Here is a 27,056-nt window from a genome sequence, read left to right on the forward strand (position 1 = left end):
CTTCTCCCCATAACCCCCGACACCCGTACTAATCAAGAATCTTAAATCAATGCCTTAAAAATATAAAATGAAAGCTTCTACAGCTTTGTGGCAATGAACTAACAGATTCACTACACTCTGACCAAAGAAATTCCTCCTCATCTCATTTCTCAAGGTATGTCCTTTTACTCTGAAGCAATGGCATCTAGTCCTACTCTCCCACTCGTGGAAACATCCTCAACACATCCACTCTATCCAGGCTTTTCTCTATGCGGTATGTTTCAATGAGGTCCCCCATCATCTTTCTAAACTCCAGCAAGTACAGGCCCAGTGCCGTCAAACCCACTAATTCCTGGGATCATTCTCGTAAGCCTCCTCTGGATCCTCTCCAGCGCCAGCACATCCTTCCTCAGATATGCAACCAAAAAATGTTCAAAATACTCCAAATGCAGCCTGACCAGCACCTTATCGATCCTTCGGGATTCCAGCGAGTACAGGCCCATTTGTACTTCACTGTACTTGTGCATTATGACAATAAACTGTTGTACACATCCATCCATGCAAAGTACTGCAGTTTCGGTCAGCCTTTGACAGATATTTTTCAACTGGGTCAATTACTCTGTGTCAGGTGTGAAGGGCAGACCTTATCAATAACTGAGGGAACAACAATTATATTTAACTTCTTTAATACAAAATGGTCACAAATCCATTTTCCTTCTTTAAAAAAAAATAATAAAGCCGTGTCCAAAAAAATTCATAATTGTACAAATTAAAAAGGTAATATTTTATACATACAATATCCAAAGCACGAAAAATATAATGGGTTCAAAAAATAAAACCACATGTTGCTATTAAATCTAACTCCATTGAGTCCATTTAGAAATATCTGGAGGATATGGCCTTTCTGTGCTTTTCTCAAACTCACAGCTACACAAGGCTTTGACCCCAAAATGAGAACATCGTGCCTGCATATAAAATCTGGCAAGGCACACTCCAGCACAGAATTAATTATTTGAAATAAAGTTCAGGACAAAGAAAAATGATCTGCCATTTGTACTCAAAGTGATACAGGAACTTGCAATAAGAGATTTAAAATTGAATTTTACCAAATGAAACACAACTCTTTAGGTAGACTACAATCTCACGTAAATGCCACGGGTAACATCAAATAGTCAAACTGAGTCACAACAGACATAAAAGCGATCAATTAATTCCCCAAACCCTCCCACCCCATGACAGTTTAAATTGAGTATAAAACCCAATGGATGCTTTAGTTGTACAAAGAACAAACAAATAGGCTGTAATCAAACAGCGACGTCCAATAGAACACAAATCCGATGCAGCTGATCGACGCAATGTGTGGCCTCGAACACCAGGAGGCGGCGTGGCTGCCTTCACACAGTGGAGTTCAGTTAAAATCACGTTGAATGCTTCAAGCAACTCGATTTTAAGTTTTTATATCCATGTTCCTCAAACTTTGATCCTGGCAACTGGCAAAGGTCCTTCAGTAATCCTGTAAAAATGACAAATTAAAATGGTTACATCAAGAGACAAAAATGTCCAATGTATCAACCAGCCAGATGTCTGGCCGAGAGCTGAGAATAAAGGCTGACACAATTTTACACTGAACTACGACTGAGAGTTGGAGATTCACTTTGAATGTAAAATGGCCAATGTTCTGCCTGTATTACTTAACTGTAGCAATTAATGTTTGGTCTACTTAACTGGGAATTCTTTTTTTTTTTTTAAACTGATTCAAATTCATTCTTCCAATTGTGACTAATTTACCTAATTTATCTTCAAAGAGAAAAATAAATCTATTATGTTCGTTTCACAACATTTGTGGAAAATGTCAAATTAACATTTAAATTTACATTACTTTGTGGAATGCAGTTTATATAAAAACGATCACTATTTTATCACACGTTGTCATGTTTGCCCAGGCAATCCTCCGGTCCACAGTCTGAAAATGGATTTTGCTGTCCTTCACATATTTTCTATATAAAACATTTTGTTAAACAGGTCCACCACCAATATTCCAGCAACAGATGGTCCATCCCTCCCTTTAATCTGGACAAAATACACCCCCGGAAGTCCCTCCGAAAATGTGGTGCCCAGGCCAGGTGAGGCGGTGAACATCGGGGCTTCTGCGCCAATCGGCAGGTCGAATTTGCCCCCTGTGTCCGGGACTCTGGAACTGCAGCCCAGCTGGATCCCACAGATCCGTTCCCATAGCCGACTTCTGCAAACAACTTTGCAGGCCAATATTTTGGCACCCTAAAACGGATATTCCAGAACGGCTCTGGAACCAAGGGTGCAGGAAAATTGGTGATGGATCTGTAACAGAAAGACTAGTCTTCAAGTGAAAACGGTGCATGAGACAAGGTGATTTTCTGAAGTCTTTATTAGATCGGGACAGGTCTCCTGCTTATCCCTAATTGTAGTGAAAGTGAGGTGGTGGTGGTATTGCATTCTCCATAAACTGTCATCCATGTGATGTAGCTGCTCCTTGTGTGCTGTTGGGTCAGGATTTACAGTATTTAGACACTATGTTACAAGAACTGCAATATACTTTCCAGTTGGGTGGGAGAACATGAAAATGTTGATGTTCCCTTGTGACTACTGCCTTCATTCCAGATCAATGAAACGTGTTGTTCAAAATATCTCGGAGAGCTATCCTAGTAATTCTGCAGCCAATTTGGGAAATTGAATTCATGCAATGGAGAATATATTGCAGAAAAATTGATGTAGTAGTGCCGACAGATGTGTTCTGAAAGACACCATAGACACAATGGGCTGAATCGTGTCCTTAACAACATATGGAAATATAAACTATGAGATTATTCACTTCACACCTGCAATTATCTTCCTTTATGCACGTTACAATTCTACACAGTAAAAAGTTCTCTCCTGTGTTTCAGTTCTCCAACCAGTCTGACTGTTCTGATTAAATTTTTATCTTTGTACGCTTCGTTGTCACCTTTGGATGCTTCTTAAGCTCCGTTGTTCCCCCTCTCCTCTGACCCTCAGTCTGAAGGGTCTCGACCCGAAACATCACCCATTCCTTCTCTCCAGAGATTCAGCCTGACCCGCTGAGTTACTCCAGCATTTTGTGTCTATCTTCGGTGTAAACAAGCATCTGCAGTTCCTTCCTACACATGATGATTAATCTAGACTAGGGGCATTGCACTGTGCTTGTGGAATGCAGATTTTTGCTACATGGTCAAGAACTGAATGGTCATGGCTAAACATACAGTGAGTAGACTATTCATAGAGACATTAATGATATCTTTGCTGAAGATCGCCAATGGTACAATGATTAGCTGGATATGTTTTCTCAGCAGGACACACTTGGGCACCATTCCCCAATGTTAGTTAGATGCAAGCATGTAGCTGTTCTGCTGCAATGGCTATAAATACAATTAATGGTTCAATGGTTCATTTATTATCACTTCACCAAGGTACAGTGATATTCTTTTTTTGCATATAGATCAGATGATTATTGCCATGTATAAGTACAATAAGTACATTATACACAGAAACAGCGCACTGAGTCTAATGCAATAGTTGCCAGGTTTTGGTGCTATGTTAGTCCCAACTATAGCTGGCCATAAAGTCCCATTGCAGCTGCCGCCTCCATCTGGTCGTCATGGGAACGGTTGTCCACCTCATTGCTCGGCCATCTTCAACATTCATACTTCCAGAACAAGGGGTCACAGTTTAAGGATAAGGGGGAAATCTTTTAGGACCGAGATGAGGAAACCTTTTTTCACACAGAGAGTGGTGAATCTCTGGAATTCTCTCCCGCAGAAGGTAGTTGAGGCCAGTTCATTGGCTATATTTAAGAGGGAGTTAGATGTGGCCCTTGTGGCTAAAGGGATCAGGGGGCATGGAGAGAAGGCAGGTACAGGATACTGAGTTGGATGATCAGCCATGATCATATTGAATGGCGGTGCAGGCTCGAAGGGCCGAATGGCCTCCTCCTGCACCTATTTTCTATGTTTCTATACCCCGGGGTGCCTCCTGCAGCCAACCTTGAGGGCGGAAGGCAAGATCCCCGCTCCTTCTCACCGGCCATTGTCCAGCATCTTCCACCGTCGCCAACACCCTGCACCCCTCTCCGGTTCCTGGTCTTCGGTGGAGAGCAGGGGCTGGGCTTGCCGGTTTCCCTCTCCAGGTTCCGAGGCAGGCCCTTCTGCCGCCCGCGGCTCATGGTAGAATTAGTTCTGGAGTATCCAGTGTTCTTAGTTGTTTCTTGGTATCATGTACAAAATTCAATTTGGCAGAAATTAACTTCACTAAGTGTGGAAACTTCAGAAGTAGATATGAATGGATGTAAAGACTGTTCAAATGAGTCTTCATCATGATCCTTTGGATGGCAGAGGACCAGCTGGGGTCCTCTGCCATCTTTAAGGAAGGTCTTTGAGATCTGTATTTATATTAGGTCCTCAATTATCCACCACGATTCACCAATGGATGTGGTAGGCTGCAAAGCACTGTCATCCTCTTCACCAGCAGCCAATTCTACCCAACATGTTTCTCATTTTAAATCGGAGACACCCAACAACATCCTAAAACATGTGGTAAGAAAAATTCAAATTGTACTCACAGTTCTTGGCTTTTTGTTCAGCTTGATATCAATCCTACAATTAAAATCAGAAGAATATCTTAGAAAGTGCTACCTTGAAATATCACAACACTTATCATCTATTGATATTGACAGCAATGCCCAGAATCTAAAACCATTTAGCTTAATGATTAGTTCATAACTCGTTTCTCTTTAACTGATTATTCGATTTCAAATTTTTTTTTTTACCCCTCACTAGTCCTCGTCACCAAAAGAAGAATCTTATGCCAACCAATGTAGAAAGTTATTGCATTGTGGTAGTTTTCCAAATTGACAGCAGGTGCTGAGAAGTTTAAACATTCTGGTCGATCGATGCTATCAAATATATATAGGCCTAAAGTTCTTGTTATGTTGTTTACATTTTGTTAGAGACTTGACATGACTGAAGTCAATGGAACAGCGAAGGTGGCAGAAAGGGGGAAAGGGGGAAAGAATGTTAAGTAATCTGGTCATTGCTGGAGGTTGGAATCACAGACTATTATGTGGCTGCTTCACTGCTTTTGAATCATAGACTCATAAGTGGCAGATTTGATTTACTATCAAATTATGGCTAGTGAACCTACATCCACCAGAAATGTTATCAAATCGCATTCAACTGTTTTACTTATGGAGAAGGATATTTCTACTCCAGGTGATCGATTAGGCTAGTCTAGAATGGCAAAATCCATATAATTAGCAAAAATGTTACAGTATCGCTAAGTAACTTTTTAATTAAGGCATTCTTTATCCAGTTGCAAATTTCAAATTGGTTACCAAGACTTCATAGGCCTGATAAGGCCTTCATAACAAGAAGATTTCAGTATAGGAGTAAAGAGGTTCTTCTGTAGTTGTATAGGGCTCTGGTAAGACCACATCTGGAGTATTGTGTACAGTTTTGGTCTCATAATTTGAGGAAGGACATCCTTGTGATTGAGGCAGTGCAGCGTAGATTCACGAGATTGATCCCTGGAATGGCGGGACTGTCATATGAGGAAAGATTGAAAAGGCTAGGCTTGTATTCACTGGAGTTTAGAAGGATGAGGGGGATCTTATAGAAACATATAAAATTATAAAAGGACTGGACAAGCTAGAGGCAGGAAAATTTTTCCCAATGTTGGGCGAGTCCAGAACCAGGGGCCACAATCTTAGAATAAAGGCGAGGCCATTTAAGGCTGAGGTGAGAAAAAACTTTTTCACCCAGATAGTTGTGAATTTGTGGAATTCCCTGCAACAGAGGGCAGTGGAGGCCAAATCATTGGATGGATTTAAGAGAGAGTTAGATAGAGCTCCAGGGGCTAGTGGAGTCAAGGTATATGGGGAGAAGGCAGGCACGGGTTATTGATTGGGGACGATCAGCCATGATCACAATGAATGGCGGTGCTGGCTCGAAGGGCCGAATGGCCTCCTCCTGCACCTATTTTCTATGTTTCTATGACTTCCAACCCATGCACCGAAAGAACCACAGAGAATCACACTGACTGATGCCAATTATAAACACACAATATAACATACTATCTTGTATGGACTCACATATTTAAATATAGGTTCTAATATTTATATACTTGGTATGTAACAATTGTATGAAACAAGGAAATGGCAGAACAGTTAAACAAGTACTTTGGTTCTGTCTTCACTAAGCAAGACACAAACACTCTCCCAGAAATACTAGGGGACGGAGGATCAAGTCAGGAAATGGTGTTAGGTAAACTGTTGGGACTAAAGGCAGATAAATCCCCAGGGCCTGATGGTCTGCATCCCAGAGTACTCAAGGAGGTGGCCCTAGAAATCGTGGATGATCATTTTCCAATGTTCTCTTGACTCTGGATCAGCTCCTGAGAGCCAATGTAACTCCACTTTTCAAGAAAGGAGGGAGAGAGAAAACAGGGAATTATAGACCAGTTAGCCTACATCGGTAGTTGGGAAGCGGCTTGAGTCAATTATTAAAGATGTTATTGCAGCGCATTTGGAAAGCAGTGACAGGATCGGTGAAAGTCAGCATGGATTTATGAAGGGGAACTCATGCTTGACTAATCTTCTGGAATTTTTTGAGGATGTAACAAGTAGAATGGATAAGGGAGAGCCAGTGGATGTGGTGTATCTGGACTTTCAAAAAGCCTTTGACAAGGTCCCACACAAGAGATTAGTGTGCAAAATTAGAGCACGTGGTATAGGGGGTAGGGTATTGACATGGATGGAGAACAGGAAGCAAAGAGTAGGAATTAACGAGTCCTTTTCAGAATGGCAGGCAGTGACTAGTGGGGTGACGCAAGGCTCAGTGCTGGGACCCGTTATTTACAATATATATTAACGATTTAGACGAGGGAATTAAATGTAACATCTCCAAGTTTGCGAATAACACGAAGCTGGATGGCAGTGTGAGCTGCGAGGAGGATGCTATGAGGCTGCAGGGTGAATTGGATAGGTGGTATGAGTGGGCAGATGCATGGCAGATGCAGTATAATGTGTATAAAGTGAGGTTATCCACTTTGGTGGCAAGAACAGGAAGGCAGATTATTATCTAAATGGTAGACACAAAATGCTGGAGTAACTCAGGCAGCATCTTTGGAGAGAAGGAATGGGTGATGTTTTGGGTCGAGACCCTTCCTCAGACTGATGTCATGGGAGTGGGTGGTACAGAGATGGAATGTAGTCAGAGACAGTAAGACTGGTGGGAGAACTGGGAAGGGGAGGGGATGGAGAGAGAGGGAAAGCAAGGGCTACTTGTAGTTAGAGAAGTCAATGTTCGTACTGCTGGGAAGTAAGCCACCCAAGCAAAATATAAGGTGCTGTTCCTCCAATTTGTGCTGGACCTCTGATAATGGAGGAGGCCCAGGACAGGAAGGTCAGATTGGGAATGGGAGAGGGAGTTAAAGTGCTGAGCAACCGGAAGATCAGGTAGGTTAAGGCGGACTGAGCGGAGGTGTTGAGCGAAACGATCGCCGAGCCTGCGTTTGGTCTCGCCGATATACAGGAGTTGACACCTGGAACAGCGGATACAGTGGATGAGGTTGGAGGAGGTGCAAGTGAACCTCTGCGGAAAGCAGAAAGGGGTGGAGATGGGAAGATGTAGGCAGTAGTGGCATCCCGTTGGAGGTGACGAAAATGCCGGAGGATTATATGCTTTATGCGACGGTTGATGGGGTGGAAGGTGAGGACAAGGGGGACTCTGTCCTTGTTACGAATGGATGGAGGGGGAGCTAGAGCGGGGCTGCGGGATATCGAGGAGACCCTAGTGATAGCCTCATCTATAATGGAAGAGGGGAACCCCCGTTCCTTAAAGAATGAGGACATCTCTGATGAATGGTGTCAGATCAGGAAAAGGGGAGGTGCAACAAGACCTGGGTGTGCTTGTACATCAGTCACTGAAAGTAAGCACACAAAAATGCTGGAGAAACTCAGCGGGTGCAGTACTGAAAGTAAGCATGCAGGTACAGCAGGCAGTGAAGAATGATGCTAATGGCATGTTGGCCTTCATTGCATGAGGATTTGAGTTTAGGAGCAAGGAGATTCTACTGCAGTTGTATAGGGCCCTGGTGAGAGCGCACCTGGAGTATTGTGTGGTCTCCTAATTTGAGGAAGGACATATGATTAAAGAATGGGTCGACTGGGCTTGTACTCACTGGAATTTGGAAGGATGAGAGGGTATCTTATAGAAACATATAAAATTCTTAAAGGATTGGACAGGTTAGATGCAGGAAAAATGTTCCCGATGTTGGGGAAGTCCAGAACCAGGGGTCACAGGTCAAGAATAAAGGGTAGGCCATTTAGGACTGAGATGAGGAAAAACATTTCCACCCAGAGTTGTGAATCTGTGGAACTCTGCCACGGAAGGCAGTGGAGGCTAATTCACTGGATGTTTTCAAGAGAGTTAGATTTAGCTGTTAGGGCTATAGGAATCAAGGGATATGGGGAAAAAGCAGGAACGGGGTACAGATTTTAGATGATAAGCCATGATCATATTGAATATCGGTGCCGGCTCGAAGGGCCGAATGGCCTACTCCTGCACCTATGTTTCTATGTAACCTTCAATATATATAAAAACGTGTACACACTAGTTATCCATTTAGTACCCAAGGATTTATTCTTTGCATTCTGCATAACTGAATGTTAATAAAGATGAAAAGGACCTACGTGACCTAGTCATGGATTTGTGGGAAATGATCGATAACCAATTGTAAATTGAATTAAGGTCATTATCTGCCTGTTTCTAGAAAGATTGATTACTTAACTTACTGAGGACCATTTGTGGCCATATTCAGAACTGCACAGCTATGGTAAACTAATTGATCGATGCCAAACTGCATATACTACTGGTATGAGTTTAAACGATTGTGGTGAGCAAAGGGGACCTGATTTACACACACATTCTGCTCACCAGCATGGACTTCCACACTTACACATACAGTGCCCTCCATAATGTATGGGACAAAGACCCATCATTTATTTATTTGCCTTATCATCTAAATGTATAAAAATGGCCTTTATTAAAATCTGACAATGTGCACTCTAACCACATGTGATTTTTTTCTATTACAAATCTCAAATTGTGGAGTAGAGGCAAATAAACAAATGATGGGCCTTTGTCCCAAACATTATGGAGGGCACTGTACATCTCAGATGAATTACAGATATTTATCAGGAGATTTAACGCTAAGTTCATGAAATACTGTGATATTGTCGTCCTTATGTACAGAACATATCCTAAACAAAAGCAGAATTGAATGCCTGATAATCAATGCAGAATTATATATAGGCAAATATTCAATGCTATAGCAAAGATCTACAGTCTACACATCACAGTAAAGGGGAATACTGGAAAAGAAACAGCACATATACTGACAGAAAACAAACTTACTCAAAGTCATAATCAAACATGCCAGATGGGCTTGATGGTAGCATAAAGAAGGAAAGAAAGCAACACGTTAACATATCAATTATCCAAACCAGAGTCTCTACCTTTTTTTATTATTATTTTTTTAGCAAAAGGACTGATAAATTTAATGGAGAGACAAAAATAATTTTCACTCAATAGTCATAAACTTGGCAGAAAATATTCAGTGAATTAAATAAAAACATTGCACCGAGCATTAAGGATATTAATCTATTTAATTCAAAGGCAAAAAAAGCTTTTGGGCGGATGAAGAGTCCCCACAACAAACAGCAACTAAAATAAAACTTTACTGATATAATACTAATAAATACAATTTACAGAACAGCTTATTATCAAGATGCTGCTATTCTTTTATTATAAAAATATGTTACAAGTGGAAATTCCACATGTCACGTCCTGGTTTGTCCCCCAAAAAAACTCCGTCAAAATGCATCCACTACAGGCTACACATCATAGAACCTCACAAACCTCAACACAGAATTACCTGTGTCGGTTTTTGTTTTTCCTTTTCTTGTGGCTTCCATGGTGGCTGCTGGACGATGTAGAGGAGGCTGCTTTCTGGGGTTTCACGCCCTGTAAGTGCGAGCCGTCCAGTTCCTCAGTGTCCTCCTGGTTTGGTTCATTCTCCTGATTCTGGAAGTCCGGTGAATTGTCACTTTCTGTCCCACTGCCCGGTTCACCTGATATATTTCACACACAAGGTGTCACAGATACAAAAAGAATGTTTGGTCATTCAAGTTCTGATAATTACATTCCTCAAAGCACCTCAACACAAAACAAGAGGAAAAATGTTGAACAAGCTTCGAAAATAGCATTAAAGTTTAATCACACCAATTAGAATTTATTGCAACAGGAAATTTCTGAAAGTACAATACAAATACTTTGCAATTGCATCCACCTGCAAAACAACAAGGATTTAGTGAACCATGAAAAGATATATCACACTAATGACAACATTGAGCTACACTGTTTTCAGTATCAATTTTACATTATTGGCATGAACAATTTGAATGGGTGTTTATTTCACTCTCATGGTAAATAAAATAGCAGATTAAATCACAAGTCTGTTCAGGTTAACATCAATTAATAAAAATCATAGAGTGTCAGCAATGCAATTAATTTGGAACACTAGTTGGAAGCTGGCGATGTCTATATCACAATACGTGGGCCTTCCACTCTTCCTTCCACCCAACCTCCCCAGCCCCATCCCCTACAACTAGCACAAGCATTTCAAATGAAGTGCTCCAACACAATCCACGATGCGGCTTGCTTATCTGGTCAAGAGTAAAAATCAAACTGCTGTCGAACTCAGTGGGTCAGGCAACACCTATGGAGGAAAAAGGAGAGTTTATGGAGGAGAAGGCAGATAGCTGATATAAAGACGTAAGGGGAGGGGCGGGGCGTGGGCAGGGGCTGGCAGACAATAGGGGAACTAGGCGAGGAGGGAAAGGTTGAGTAGGTCGTGGAAGGGGGAAAGGAGGTGCTAGGTGACCAAAGCTTGTGGGTGAAATGTAGGGTCAGATAAGGAAAAATAAATAAGCGGGCAGATAGGCAGGTAAGTAGAAACAAGGAATCTGATTATGTAAGGAAGATGGTAAATTGAACTAATAAGGGGGGGGGGGGGGGGGGCAGATAGGTAGATGGAAGTTTGTGCGCAAGGATAGAACCAGACGTTTGATCACAACTCCATACGTTTTAAGATTTTCTTGAATATGAACTTTTTTGGATGTTGGGGGAAGGTACTCAATTGGAGCGAGGCTGATTACAATGCTAGGCAGGAGCTATGGATGGTAAATTGGGAGCAGTTGTTATTGGGCATGTTACCCACAGCTGACATGTGGGTAGACACAAAATGCTGGAGTAACTCAGCGGGACAGGCAGCATCTCTGGAGAGAAGGAATGGGTGACATTTCGGGTCGATACCTGTGGGAGTTGTTTAAAGGTCAGCTGAGCAAAGTGCAGGAGAAGCTCGTTCCAGTCAGGAGGAGGGATAAGGACGGCAAGGTAGGGGAACCGTGGATGACCAAGGAGGTATAAACTTGGTCATGAAGAAAAAGGAAGCATATGTCAGGTTTAAGAAGGTAGCATCAGATGGGACATGAGGATTATAAAGCCAGTAGGAAAGAACTCAAGTAGGTGATTGGAAGGGCCAAAAGGGGCTATGAAATGTCATTGGTGAGTCTGATTCCGGCAAATCCCAAGTCTTGTTAAAAATACGTTAAAACCAAGAGGGCGATCAAGGAGACGGTAAGATTGCTCAAGGATAAAGGAGGAAATCTATGCTTGGAGTCAGAGGATGGAGGAGGGTACTAAATGAGAACTTCATTTCAGTGAGGAGAACTTACAGAACAATGAGATCAGTGTGGAGAATACAAACATGCTAGAGCAGTTTGAGATCAAGAATGAGGTGGTGCTGAGGCTCTTGGAGAACATTGAGGTGGATAAGTCCCTGGGGCCTGATGGGATCCTTCTGAGGTTATTGAGAGGCAAGAGAGGAGATTATGCGAGAACTTATTTAACAACATGCTAGGTCCGGAGGACTGGAAAGTAGTCAATGCTGTTCCATAGTTTAAGAAGGGAAATAGAGAGAATCTATGGCGCTGTAGACCAGTGAGCGTCAATGGTACGTTAAACTATTGGAGAGAATTCTTCAAGATACGATTAACTCCCATTTGCAAGAGAATGGGCTAATTAGGGGCAGCCAGGTCATGTTTTAACAACTTGATTGAGTTTTTTGAGATGACGAAGGTAATATGATGGTAGACAAAAATGCTGGAGAAACTCAGCGGGTGAGGCAGCATCAATGGAGTGAAGGAATAGGCGACGTTTCAGGTCAAGACCCTTGTTCCTACAAGATGGAGGTGCAGGCAAGTCCCGAGAAAGCAAACGTGGCTGTGGTAATGGGTCTGGATTAAGACGTGGTCGTAGAGTTGGAGGGAAGGAGGAATCACAGAGGGAGGTCAGTGAGCGTGGAGGTTGCAACGAGGAAGCAACGGGAAGTGTCTCGATCCGCAAATGTTGCCTATTCCTTCGGTAGAAGGGTCTCGACCCGAAACGTCGCCTATTCCTTCGCTCCATAGATGTTGCCTCACCCGCTGAGTTTCTCCAGCATTTTTGTCTACCTTCATTTTTACAGCATCTGCAGTGCTTTCTTAAACAGGGTAATTTGGTGGATATTGTCTGATCCCGATGATTAAAATGTACAGGATTCACAATGACTATGTCGTATGGATTCAGAACTGGCTTAGTCATAGAAGACAGAGGGTTGTGGTGGAAGGTAAATATTCTGGCTGGAGGACTGTGACCAGTGGAGTTCCACAGGGATCTGTGCTGGGCCATCTACTATTTATGGGTATATATAAATTACCTGGATGTCAATGTAAATGGGTTGGTGGGTTTGTAAGTTTGCTGATGACACCTAAATTAGAGGAGTTGCAGACAGTGAGGACTGCGGTCAGAAGATACAGCGGGATATAACTCAGCTTCAAAAATGGGCGGAGAAATGGTAGATAGATTTTAACCCAAGCAAGTGTGAGGTGTTGCACTTTGGGAGGTTGAATGTAAGGGGAAAGTATACAGTTAATGGCAAGACCCTTAACAGCATTGATGTGCAGAGGGGTCTTGGAGTCCAAGTTCACAGCTCACTGAAGATGGCAGCACAAGTAGATAGGGTGGTGAAGAAGGCATATGGTAAGCTTGCCTTCATTGATGGGGCATTAGCTATAAGAGTCATGAAGTCATGATGCAACTCTCTAGGACTTTGATTAACCACGTTTGGAGCACAGCGTACAGTTCTGGTCGCCTCATTACAGGAAAGATGTGGAGGCATTGTACAGGGTGCAAAGGAGGTTTACCAGAATGCTGCCTAGATTCAAGAGTTTCAGCTACAGGGAAAGGTTGGATAGACTTGGGTTGTTTTCTCTGGAACTTCAGAGGTTGAAGATAAGACTTGATAGAATTATATAAAATGATGAGAGGTATGGATTGGACACTCAGAACCTTTTTCCCCCCAGGGTGGAAATGTCCAAGACTGGAGGGCATAGCTGTACAGAGTAGTGGGGTCCTGGAACGCATTGCCCAGGGCAGTGGGGCAGACAGATACGATTGGAGCGCTTGAGGCTTTTAGACTGGCACATGGAGGTGAGGGATTTGGATTATGTACAGGCAGTTTAGTTTTGCACTAACATTTTTGCCCAAAATGCCCATTCCTGTGCTGTACTGTTCTAAGACTATGGGTGATAAGCAGATAACCCGGGAGGGCATGAAAGGGAGAAAAAGGAGCATTGGTAGCATGGGTTACCTGAAATTCGACAATCCTATGTTCATACTGTTGGGTTGTCGACTGCCTAGGCAGAATAGGAGGTGCAGTTGTTCTAGTTTGTGTAGTTTGTGTTTAGCCTCACACAGGGAAGTCCAAAGACTGACAGGTCAATAAGGGAATGAAATTCGAAATGATCCCAGAATTTGACTGCAGTGGGCCACTGCTCACTGGAGTTTAGAAGGATAAGAGTGGTGACTCTGTGGAATTCATTGCCACACAAGGCTATGGAGTCCAAGTCAATGGATATTTTTAAGGCAGAGATAAATAGATTCTTGTTTAGTAAGGGTGTCAGGGGTTACGGGGAGAAGGCAGGAGAATGGGGTTTGGAGGGAGATAGATCAGCCATGATTGAATGGCGGAGTAGGCGATGGCTGAATAGCTTAATTCTGTTCCTATCGCTTATGCACTTATGAGATGAAATGCAACCAAGAGGCAACGATGTTCACTGTAGGTGCACCACATATGGTCACCTGTCTACATTTAGTATCGTCAATGTAGGCCACTTCAAGACACCAAATTCAGGAGACAATGTTGGAGATGGGGCAAGGGACACATTAACTATGTCTCTACACATGTTACTTGACCCACTGAGTTCCTCCAGCAGTTTGTTTTTTACTCCAGATTCCAGTATCTGCAGTGCCAGTGTCATTTTATCTGGTCAAGACCCTTTGCCAGCGGAAAGGAACGATCAAGCATGCTTGAGACTTACGTTTTTCCACCAATTGATCCTGGACACCAGTCAAAGCACTCACTGCCTACAAAGAAAGAGGGATCAGATAACACTGAACACAATGGCACAAAGTAGATCTGCAAATTTTCAGCATTCTATAATCATATATTAAAAAAGTTATTTTACGCACTGCTACTGAGGTAACAGAGGACTTGCTAAAGAGACGTTCCGCTTCTTTAAACTTCCTGTTCCTTCGATCGTTCTTGCTGTTGGTGTTTCTGAAACAGAATACAGCCCTCAATAGGTAAAACATCCAAGGTATTTACCAACCAATAATTGATGTATACAGCTCAATTACTGCAGCTATCTAGTATAAGATATATAAGAGTGCAAATAAATCTAATAGGAAAAGGGGAAAATAAAATGAGAACAAGTTAACCCAAATGTCAAGTTCTACAGAAGTATTGACTGTGTTCCCTGAATAAACTATCTGGTCTACATACCACACACGATCAAGTCATTCAAAGAGACAGACTAGGGACAATTATATCCATATAAATTTGAACTATGAAATCTATCTTGAAACAAATATAAATTTACTCTCTGCAACAATCCTCCATTCAAAATGTAACTTCAGCATTCGTTGGGAATGTTGCTCCACAAATGAATGCTGTAGATATGGAGACACAAGAAACTGCCGATGCTGGAATCTTGAGCAAAACACAAAGTGCTGGAGGAACTCAGCTGGTCAGAGGGATAGTTGACGTTTCGGGTCAGGACCCTTCTTTAGACTGATAGGAAGAGTAAGTTGGAAAAGAGAGATGAAGGCGAGGCAAAACCTGGCAAGTGATGGCAGATACAGGTGAGAGAGATTTGATTGTCAGATGGGTGGTGTAAGTGACAAAGACTAGAGATGAAAAGGACACAAAGGGCACCAGATAAGAGGAGTGAAATGTAAAGCTGGAGGATGGGATGTAGATGGATAGGGAAGGGGGTGGGCTGGGGAAAGAGGGGCGAGAAACGGGAAACTCTGGGTTGGGAGGAAGCGTACGAACGAGGGCAAGGTGCAAGGGTGACTAGGGGTTTGGAAGGTGGGAGAAATGGGAGCGCACTTGGTGGGAATGGGACCACAGGAAAGAATGAGGGGGTAGGGGGCTTCTATGTGAAGTTGGAGAATTCAATGTTCATTCCACTGGGTGCAAGCGAAACAAGTAGAATACAAGGTACTTATCCTCCAGTTGATGTGTGGCCTCACTGGCTTTGGGCAGGGGCTTAGGACACAAGGATCCATATGGCAATGGGAAAGAAATGTAAATGGTTAGCAACTGGGAGCCCCAGCAGGCCATCGCTGAGAGGGCAAGTGTTTGACGAAACAGTCGCCTAGTCTACGCTTGGTCTCGCCAATGTAAAGGAGGCCATATCAGATGCGACTGATGCAGTATCCAAAGTTCGAGGAGGTGCTATCTGGAAGTGCTGCCGGTGACCCTGGAAGGAAGCGTGAGAGGAGGTGTAGGGACAGGTGTTACATCGAGTGGAAAGCACCTGGGGGGGGGCAGGTTTGAGTGAGATGATAGACCAAGGAGAGGAGAATTGCGGGACACAGAGGAGACAAGGATGAGGGTTCATCTACAATAGCAGGTGGAAAAGCACATTTATTGAAGAAAAAGGACATTTAGGATGTCCTCGAGTAGAAAGCTTCATCTTGGGAGCAGATAAGGCGAACAAATTGAGAATGTGATGGCGTCCTTGCAAAAGCATGGTGGTGTAGGTGTTGTCAAAGTAAATGTGGGAGACAGTGGGTTTTATAAGACATCAGTCGATACTGTTCCTTGAAATGGAGACAGCTACGTAGGTCTTTTAAGAAACAAGAAACATACTTTCCCCAGCATCTGCAGATGTGGGGCATCTCAATCTCACCCCTTCACCATGACCTCTCGGTTGAGCACCAGGCCATCATCTCCCAGACTGTTTCTCATCTCATCACCTCTGGCAATCTCCCCTCCTCAGCCTCCAACTTTATCATCCCCAGCCCCGCTTCTATTTCCTCCACAACATCCACAAACAGAACTGCCCTGTCAGATCTTGTGTTTCTGCTTGCTCCTGTCCCATTGAACCCATCTCCAAATACCTTGATTCCATCCTTTCCCCTATTGTCCAGTCCATTCCAACCTACATCTGAGACACCTCACAAGCCCTTCCACGTTTGAATAAGTTCCAGTTTACTGGCCCGCATCGCCTCATCTTAACCATGCACATTCAGTTTCTTAGCACCCCCATTCCTGACCGGGAAGCTCTCAAGGCCCTCTGGCTCTTCCTCGATCAGAGACCCAATCCTTCTCCCACTACTCATACTCTCCTCCGCCTGTCGGAACATGTTCTCACCCTCAGCAACTTCTTTCATTCCACTCTCCCTCTCAGAGTAGAAGGTGTAGCCATGGGCACTTGCATGCCCCCCAGCGATGCCTGCCATTTTGTTGACTACATTAAACAGTCCTTATTCCAAACATTGGCACCGTCCTACAAATCTTTCTCCACTACATCGATGACTGTGTCGGAGCTGCCTTCTGCACCCATGCCAAACTTGTTGAATTCATCAACATTACCACTAACTTCTGAGATGTCTTTGTAGATTGACATAGATGGATCCCTCATCCATGTCTCCTGTGTCCTGTAGCTTTGCTCTCGCTCCCCCTCAAGACGGAACGAGGGAAGAGTTCCCATGGTCCTCACCTTTTACCCCTGCAACCTCCGCATCCAATACATCATCCTTCGACATTTCCTTCACCTCCAAAGTGATCCCACCACTAGTCATATCTTCCTATCCCCACCCCTTCAGCCTTCCACAGAGACCACTCCATCAGCAATTTATTGGTTCACTCATCCCTTACCACCCAAAACACGACCTCTCCAGACACCTTCTCCTGCAATCACTGGAGATGTAACATCTGTCCCTATACCTCCTCCCTCACCTCATTTCAGGGACCCCAGAGGTACCTACACGTGAGACAGAGGTTCTCATGCACCTCATCTAACCTCAGCTACTGAACCCGGTGTTCTGAATGTCGCCTCGTGTACATCAGCAAGACCAAGCTTAGATTCAAACGACCGCTTTGCTGAACGCTTACGATCGGTCCGCAAGGCCTGCAGGATCTCCTGGTTGTTATTCATTTTAACTCCTCCCCATTCCCATACTGACCTGGGCCTCCGCCATTGATAAGAGTGAGGCCACACTCAAGCTGGAGGATCGACCCCTCATATTCCACTAGGGTAGTTTATAACCCAATGGTATGAGCACTGAATTCTCAATTTTTAGATAACTACACAACCCTCCCAGTTCTTCCACCACATAACCACTCCTCTTCTTTTCCTTGCTCATCCAGCCCCCTTTCCCGTGCCCCACCTGGACTCGCACCTATTTCTCCCCTCCCCCTACATTCTTTACTCTAGCTTCACTAGTGCAACTCTTCAGTCCTTGTCTCACACCTGTGTAGATGCTGCTGCACCCGCTGAGTTCCTCCAGCAATTTTGTGTACCTTGTCTCACACCTTCTGTCTTTTCATCTCTGGCTTTTGTCCAACCATCTGCTCACAATTAACCCTCCTCACCTGTCAGCCTATTGCCTGCCAAGTTTTGTCCTTCCCCTCCTCTCTTGCAGCTTTCTATCCTCCCCTCCCCCCACAGTCTGAGCAAGGGCCCCAACCCAAATTCTTGCCTATCCATATTCTCCTAAAAGGATGCCTGACCCACTGAACTACTCCAACACCCTTGATGTCCACTTCTAGTTTCCTTGCCAGATTAGACATCAATTGATCAATTCCTGGTGAATTGAGCAGATTAGGCATCAATCAGTAATTTACTGAGAACACAGTTTCATGCACAGAGGTTGCAGTCCCAGAACATGCTAACTACGTGAATCAAAGGGAACTCATGTCGTCTTGCAGCAATCTAAACTCCTCAATTGAAGGTAATGAAGTTTATCTGGGTGCACCCTGAAATGATTCCAACATCTACTCAGGCATTCAATGTCAGCATGCTTTCCAATTGTGGGAATATTAGTTCCTATCCAATACCAGTTACTGAATGGTGATTGAGAACAGAAGTCCTCAGCTCACATACCAGGTCATCAGAGACGTCCTCATTCTTTTGGGAACGGGGGTTCCGCTCTTCCATTATAGATAAGGTTCTCACTAGGGTCTACTCGATAACCCGCAGCTCTGCCCTAGCTCCCCCTCCCCCCATTCGTAACAAGGACAGAGTCCCCCTTGTCCTCACCTTCCACCTCATCAACCTTCGTATACAACATATAATCCTCCAACATTTTCGCCAGCTCCAAGCAGATCCCACTACTAGCCACATCTTCCCATCTCCAACAGGATCCCACTACTAGCCACATCTTCCCATCTCCACCCCTTTCCGCTTTCTGCAGAGACCGTTCCCTCGGCAACTCTCTGGTCAACTCGTCCCTTCCCACCCAAACCACCCCCACCCCAGGTACTTTCCCCTGTAACCGCATTATATGCAACACATGTCTCTATACCTCCCCCCTCAACTCCGTCCAAGGACCCCGGCAGTCTTTTCAGGTGAGGCAGAGGATCACATGCACCTCCTCCAACCTCATCTACTGTACCTGCTGTTCCACGTGTGGATTCCTGTATATTGGCGAGACCAAGCGCAGGCTCGGCGATCGTTTCGCTGAACACCTCCGCTCAGTCCACCTAAACATACCTGATCTTCCGGTTGCTCAACACTAACTCCCCCTCCCAGTCCTACACTGACCTTTCTGTCCTGGGCCTCTCCATTGTCAGAGTGAGGCCCAGCGCAAATTGGAGGAACAGCACCTCATATTTTTTTTCTTGGGCAGCTTACACCCCAGAGGTATTTACATTTACTTCTCTAACTTCAAGTAGTCCTTGCTTTCTCTCCCTCTCCATACCCTCCCTAATTCTCCGATCAATCTTACTGTCTCTGACTACACTTTATCTCTGTACCGCCAACTCCCCTGACATCAGTCTGAAGAAGGGTCTTGACCCGAAACGTCATCCATTCCTTCTCTCCAGAGATGCTGCCTGCCCCGCTGAGTTACTCCAGCATTTTCTTTGATTTTAACTTCCTTCCTACACGTCCCCAGCTCTTGGACTTTGCACAATGGCACTGCATGGGATCAAGCATGGCTCAAATTTATACCATGAAATCAGGTGATTAACTTAAGTGCAGGAAATCTCATCCTGGGCAATCATTTTAAATTTCTTTGGGCACCTACCTGTCAGCATACAGAATCAGCACACCTTAATAATAAAACATACAAGGTCTATTGGCATGATACAAAATTATTTTAAGGTGCATGCAAAATAGTTTTTTTAGCCTCTTTGTTTGGAAAAGTCAAAATAATGAATACAAGCCAACCCATTCACAATATGTCAGTCAAAAGCCTTAATGAAAATAGAATAACATCAACTACATAATATATACAGAACTTTCATAATTAAAACAAAGATGTGCCAATGTTTTGAGAGCACTGTGCAAAAGCTCTTGGTGTTAAAACATACTTCTGATTAGTTAAATAACGATCCCATCCTCGAATTATATTCCCATACATCTGGGTATCTTCCAAATAACTTCCTTCAAATGCATAAATCTGTCGTTCGAGGTTTGCCAAAGTCTCCTGTGAAAAGAATAAAGTAACTATTAAAGCTGTAGCAGAACATAAATTCTCTTGTTTTCCAATTGTATTCTGTTATGGAAAAAGCAGTGGCAAAAAAAATGTTGTGCCAGTATAGAAAATAAAATGCGTAACACATCATGACATTAAATTATAAAGAAAGACTACAAAGACCTATTACTGAATGGTGTGATAGAAAAATTAGTCTCTTTCTAAGCATAAATCTTTCCCCACATTATTCAATAAGGTCCAGATTCCGGTAGTTGATGATCACAGATAATATTATTTAATACCTTAGTCATTAGTCATATAACTGATTGACATAGATTTCTCTGAACTGCTTCCAATGCATTTGCATCCTTGAGCAAATCAAAACTTTACTTAAGGGACACACCCCCTATCACCCATTGTGTCCGCATCGTCCAGCGATTCCCGCACATTAGCATACTACTAGAACAATTTACAATTTTACCAAAACCAATTAACCTACACATTGTATGTCTCTGGAGTGTGGGAGGAAACCTGAGCACCCCGAGAAACCCACATGGTAACAGGGAGAAGGTACAAACTCCATTCAGGCAGCACCCTTAGTCAGGATCAAACCCAGGACTCTGGCGCTGTAAGGCAGCAACTCTACCACTGCGCCACCCTATACTAATATATAGTACTTTAGATGTGGCCTTCACCAACATCCCATCTACCTGAAACATAACCTTTCTACTTTTTTGTATTCAATTCCACAATAAGCAGTACATTCATTGCCTTTCCTAATTACCAGCAATACTTGCATATTTGTCTTCTGTGAACCATGCACTACTAGGACACCTGGTTCCATTTGCATCTCAGTGCTCTGCAATCTTTTAGACTATAATATAATATGCTTATTACCTATTTATTATTTACTAATAAGTGTACATATGTGTTAATGTCGTGTTTGTATTTTTTTTAATCGGAGATGTAATGGAATTTCGTTGCACAGTATTGTGCAATGACAATAAACGTATTCATTCATTCATTCATTCATTCATTCATTCATTCATTCATTATTTGACTCCACCGAAAGTCAAAGATTGCAAGGGAAACAGACCATAGGTTGATAAACATGAGTTTGGACTACACAGAAAGAAAGGTGATGTGGCTTTGAGTGGCTGAATGAATTAGCACTGCTCCTATGTTTTTTACTGCAGGTAGAATAGCAATGCTGATGAAGAAAATGAATTAGATTAGATTTGTTTATTGTCAGTCGGACCTTTCGGTCTGAATGAAATGTTGTTTCCCTGCAGTCATACATATAATTTAAAAAATGAAAAAAACAGACAATCAACACAAATTTAATTTATGGCATAAATGCTGTGCTATGTGCTAATTGGATGTCACAAATAAAAAACGTGGACTTCAGTAATCACACAATCATGCTAGAATAGGTCAGGCAGCATCTTTGGAGGGAATGGATAAGTTTGAAGAAGGGTCCCGACCCGAAACGTCGCCTATCCATTCCCTCCAAAGATGCTGCCAGACCCGCTAAGATATTCCAGCAAGATTCCAGTTCTGGAGTTCCTTGTGTGACTACTGAAGTCTGCCGCACAAGGCTTCAGTGATCACTGTTTAAAAACATTTTTACTGAGTAAGATGATAGATTTTGCTAGATAAATGGGATATGCCAGGGAGTTCAATGGCTGAAATACACAACCAGTGGCTGCACATGAAGCTCCACACCACTAGCTGTGGGCTTAATCAGATAAGGATTGCAAATTGTGGTCATGAGATGGTGGCTCTAAACATACACATTTACAATTACATGTTAGAGTAATGTTGGTCCTGTGGGTCTATGAATATTTTGCTGCCTAACAGGAACTCATACATTTGTTTTTAATTACCTTATCATCAAGTAGTCATTACCTTGGATGACACAGGGTCGCTGCTAGTGCAACTTTCTCATAGCTCCTGTGACCTGTGATTCTGAACCTGTGGATTGGAGATTAAATGTTCTCCCTGTGACCAGCGAGAACCTGCCATCCCCACAACCCATGCTTCCTCTCGCACCACAGACTTGCTGGTTGTTATATAGAAGGAAGGTGGGAAAATCAGAAGGGTGTAAATGGTCTCAAGTGTGAGAATAGGTTTCCAGCAAATACGTGGGGAATTAAATTGATCTGTGAGCAAGAACAGATTTGATACACTCCTGTTTTAAGAAATTATGAGAAATACCTTATTTCAAGGGCTGAGGGTCAAAATTTAACATGTAGATGGTTCAATTACAACAACCAGGTATAAAGTTGGCATTATGTGCAGCTGTACAAGTGGGTGGCGAGACTGCACACGAAGCAGTGTACACTTCTGGTTGCCCACCTGTAGGAAGAATGACATTAAGGTGGAAAGGGTGCAAAAGAGCTTCCTTCACTAGGATACTACCTGGCCTTGTGGGCTTGAGCTATAGAAAGAGGTTGGGACTTTTCTCTTGAGTGTACGAGGCTGAGGATGAACTTATTGAGGTACACCAGATCATAAGGAGCATGGATAAAGTGAATACTTCGTCTTTTTCCCCAGGGTTCTCAAACTAAGAGGCATAGTTTTGAGGTGAGTGCGGAGAGACTTTGGAGAGTCCTCAGGGGTAATCTTTTCAATCAACAGTAGTCTGTATCTGGAATGAGTTCCTAGAGGAAGCCATAGAGGTGGATACAATTTGGACATTTGGATGGATGTATGGATGAGAAGAGTTTAGAGGGCGGGCCAAATACAAGCAGATGGAACTAGCTCAGTATGCCACCTTGGTCGGCATGGACAAGATGGTCCAAAGGGCCTGTCTCCCTGTTATATACAGTGCCCTCCATAATGTTTCAGGCAAATACCCATCATTTGTTTATTTGTCTCTGTACTCCACAATTTGAGTTTTGTAATAGAAAAAAAATCACATGTGCACAAAGGCAATTATTATACATTTTGGTTTCACCATGTAGAAATTACAGCTGTGCTTATCTATAGTCCCCCCATTTCAGGGCACCATAATGTTTGGGACACATGGCTTCACAGGTGTTTGTAATTACTTAGGTGTGTTTAAATGCCTCCTTAATGAAGGTATAAGAGAGCTCTCAGCAACAAGTATTTCCTCCAGTCTTTCCATCACTTTTGGAAACTTTTATTGCTGTTTATCAACATGAGGATCAAAGTTGTGCCAATGAAAGTCAAAGAAGCCATTATGAGACTGAGAAACAAGAATAAAACTGTTATAGAGACATCAGCCAAACCTTAGGCTTACCAAAATCAACTATTTGGAACATCATTAAGAAGAAAGAGAGCGCTGGTGAGATTACTAATCGCAAAGGGACTGGCAGGCCAAGGAAGACCTCCACAGCTGATGACAGAAGAATTCTCTCTATAATAAAGAAAAATCCCCAAACACCGTCCGACAGACCAGAAACACTCTTCAGGAGTGGATTTGTCAATGACCACTGTCTGCAGAAGACTTCATGAACTGAAATACAGAGGCTACACTGTAAGATGCAAACCACTGGTTAAATGCAAAAATAGGTTACAGCTTACCAAGAAGTACTTAAAAGAGCAACCACAGTTCTGGAAAAAAGGTCTTGTGGACAGATGAGATGAAGATGAACTTATAGCAGAGTGATGGCAAGAGCAAAGTATGGAGGAGAGAAGGAACTGCCCAAGATCCAAAGCATACGTCCTCATCTGTGATACACGGTGGTGGGGGTGTTATGGCCTGGGCATGTATGGTTGCTGATGATAGTAGCTGGCTCACTTATCTTCATTGATGATACAACTGCTGATGGTGGTAGCATAATGAATTCAGAAGTGTATAGACACATCCTATCTGCTCAAGTTCAAACAGATACCTCAAAACTAATTGGCTGGCGATTCATTGTGCAACAAGACAATGATCCCAAACATACTGCTAAAGTAACAAAGGAGTTTTTCAAAGCTAAAAATTTGTAAATTCTTGAGTGGTCAAATCAATCACCCAATCTGAACCCAATTGAGCATGCCTTTTATATGCTGAAGAGAAAACTGAAAGGGACTAGCCCCCCAAACAAGCATAAGCTGCAATGGCTGCAACACAGGCCTGGCAGAGCATCATCAGAGGATATGCAACGAAATACTAAACATGACTACTTTCAATTACATTATATGGTTGTGTCCCAAATATTATGGTGCTCTGAAATGGGGGGACTATGTATAAACACTGCTGTAATTTCTACATGGTGAAACCAAAATGTATAAATATTGCCTTTATTAAAATCTGACAATGCACTTTAACTACATTGATTTTTTCTATTACGAATCTCAAATTATGGAGTACAGAGGCAAATAAATAAATGATGGGTCTTTGTCCCAAACATTATGGAGGGCACAGTAGCTTAATGACTATAATTCTCATTTTGTGCAAGAACACCTACGACACCAAACAACTGCAGATGCAGGGCCTGTTGGCTGAATGTTGTTAGCCCTTAGATGCCATGGGCATACGTCAATGTTGTTAGCCAGCACATTGCTAACCCAGGCGACTCTGTCTGCTGGTCACAGAGGTAGATCTGCAATCACGCATTACAATCGCACCACTCTTTTACATTTCTACTCCGGCAGATCAGACTTTACCGATCTTTACCTTGCGCTAAAAGTTATTCCGTTAATTGTGTATCTGTATACTGTGGACGGTTCGATTGTAATCAATGTATTGTCTTTTCACTAACTGGTTAGCACACAAGAAAAGGTTTTCACTGTACCTCAGTACATGTGACAATAAACAAAACTAACTAAACTAAATGGCCTTTGGTGGAACGCCGTTGGCCTGCAGGTGTAGCTCCTGTTGGCTGCATGAACATTATTGGCGCCCATTTGTTGACTGTTGTCTGCCTGCATATGTCCCGTTGCATGCACGTTGCTGGTCAACAAATGCAATATACAGTGTGAATGCTATTGCCTGCAGTTGCTGCACTTGGATGTTGTTGGATGAACATTGTTGGTCCACAAAACCCAGTAGCTATTGATCAAAGGTGGTTGGCCTGCAGATGCAGGTGTCTCTAGGATGCATATTGCTGGTCCACAGGTGCAACACATCAGCTGAATGTTGTTGGATGAAGGTGGAGTAACTCAGCAGGTCAGGCAGTATCTCTGGAGAACAAGGATGGGTGGCGTTTAGGGTAGATATCCTTCTTTGGGTCCGTTGTTGGATGTATATTGCTGGTCCGCAAATGCAATGGGCACGGGTGCAACGCGTCAGTTGAATGAACATAGGTACACAAAAATGCTGGAGAAACTCAGCGGGTGCAGCAGCATCTATGGAGCGAAGGAAATAGGCGACGTTTCGGGCCGAAACCCTTCTTCAGACTGAATGAACATTGCTGGCCCACAAAATCCAGTATCCATTGGTCAAATGCTGTTGCCCTGTAGATGCAGACGTCTCATGGATGCACTGCTGGCCCACACATGCAATGGGCACGGGTTCAACACAGGCTCTACCTGCACGGTGCCTGGCCTGGCCTCTGGCCAAGGGGTGCAGGGACTGTGGGCGGCGGTGGCAGCAGATGGCAGTGCAACACTCCCTCTTTCTATCCCTCTCTATCCCCCTCCTTCCCCCACACCGCCTTTAATGGGCCGACGTTCTTCACCTCCCCTTTATCCCCACTCCCCAGGCCCCGGCCGGCCGGTCCCGCTCCTCCCCGCCCCCCGGGCCCTAGGCCGGATCCCGCCGCCGCGCCAGGTCCCGCCTCCTTCCAGAAGCTTCGCACCGGTTCCCCTCCCCCGACCCCCGCGTACCGCCAGCTCCTGCTTCCTCTTCACCAGCTCGGCCAGCTCCCGCCGAGTGTCGGGGATCTGCGGTGCCTGCGCCTTGTTGTGCATCGCCATCGTGGAGCAGCGCCCGCCCGAGCCCGAGCCCCCGCCCCGCCAGGCCGCGCCGCCCGCTCCGTCCGTCCGTCAGTGCCCGCCCGCCCGCTCGCCAGCCCGGCCTCCGGCCGCCAGGGGCACCCGCGGGGGGGATAGCAGCGCCGCCCGCAGTATGGGAGGGCTCACTGCACACGCCGGGGGCCGCAGAAGCGCCGACGATGCATTACCGGTGGATATGGATATGAATGAACTAGGAAAGAACTGTCTAAAGATCAAAGATCAAAGATCAAAGAGGAGCAAGATTGACCTCTCCTACGAACTCCAATGGACTGACGTGCAGTACGCATCGTAACGTCTCTTCCGCCATTTTAGGAATAAGACCCCGATCTCCGTTATGCCTCCACGTCAGTCCATGGAATTTTGCAGTTTATCTTGGTCTATTTTAACCTTCTATGTTAGACCATTATGATCTTTGTTTATAATAAATAAGGTGCTCCTTTTGAAAAATTGTTTAAGGGAAACTGCGTATAAAATGAGCGACAATGCGCAATGAAAGGTCTATGGACCATATGCATTCTATGATCTTTGGTTTAATCAGTGTTGTGGGGGAACGGTATGTGTGTGTTTCTGTGTGTGAGTGGCAAGATAGAGATAATAGATTTCAAAGTTCCTCATGGATCAGAAGCAACTTTGATTTAAAGCAACTCATGATGTACATAAGCCATAAAGGCAATTATATTTGCCTTTATTTTTTGCCTATAAGATATAAGGAACATACGCCATAAGCCAATATATTTGCTTATATTTATATATTATACACATGTATATATATCATGTATATGATACACACACCCATATATAAATGTGATATTGATGTATATAATTATTTAACACATACATATTTCTCTAGTTTCTTATATATATATATATATATATATATATTAAAAACATATTCATTATATATATATATATATATGATGCGTATATATGTGTGATATATATGTATATAAATATACAACACACACATGTATATTTCTCTAGTTTCTTGTGATCTCTAATTTTGTAGAACTTTTTTTTCTTTCATTCGAC

At 43.5% G+C, this 27,056-nt stretch overlaps 1 protein-coding gene across 2 annotated transcripts; it reads right to left on the reverse strand.

Moving 5' to 3' along the window:
* Positions 1-648: 648 nt before the first annotated feature.
* Positions 649-26,057, reverse strand: meaf6 (MYST/Esa1 associated factor 6). Of its 2 annotated transcripts, XM_033045487.1 has the most exons (8): positions 25,899-26,054; positions 20,014-20,129; positions 14,658-14,745; positions 14,507-14,552; positions 9,961-10,156; positions 9,441-9,470; positions 4,589-4,622; positions 649-1,492 (listed from the first exon to the last, which is right to left on the reverse strand). In XM_033045487.1, the coding sequence occupies exons 1-8, from the start codon at positions 25,986-25,988 to the stop codon at positions 1,484-1,486; spliced, it is 609 nt and encodes a 202-aa protein (XP_032901378.1). In that variant the 5' UTR covers positions 25,989-26,054; the 3' UTR covers positions 649-1,483. The 2 variants fall into 2 exon arrangements, with proteins under 2 accessions (XP_032901378.1, XP_032901379.1); XM_033045488.1 differs by lacking the exon at positions 9,441-9,470 and having other exon boundaries at positions 25,899-26,057.
* Between the last annotated feature and the right edge of the window lie 999 nt (positions 26,058-27,056).

This window comes from Amblyraja radiata, chromosome 27 (genome assembly GCF_010909765.2).
Source record: "Amblyraja radiata isolate CabotCenter1 chromosome 27, sAmbRad1.1.pri, whole genome shotgun sequence".
NCBI lineage: Eukaryota > Metazoa > Chordata > Chondrichthyes > Rajiformes > Rajidae > Amblyraja > Amblyraja radiata.

Excerpts from the sequence above, each read along its gene's own strand:
- meaf6 (XM_033045487.1), bottom strand. The coding sequence starts at position 25,988 with ATGGCGATGCACAACAAGGCGCAGGCACCGCAGATCCCCGACACTCGG. Across the intron at positions 20,130-25,898 it reads AGAGGAAGCAGGAGCTGGCG|GAGACTTTGGCAAACCTCGA; the intron begins GTACGCGGGGGT and ends TTCTTTTCACAG. Across the intron at positions 14,553-14,657 it reads CCTCTGTTACCTCAGTAGCA|GCAGTGAGTGCTTTGACTGG; the intron begins GTGCGTAAAATA and ends CTTTCTTTGTAG.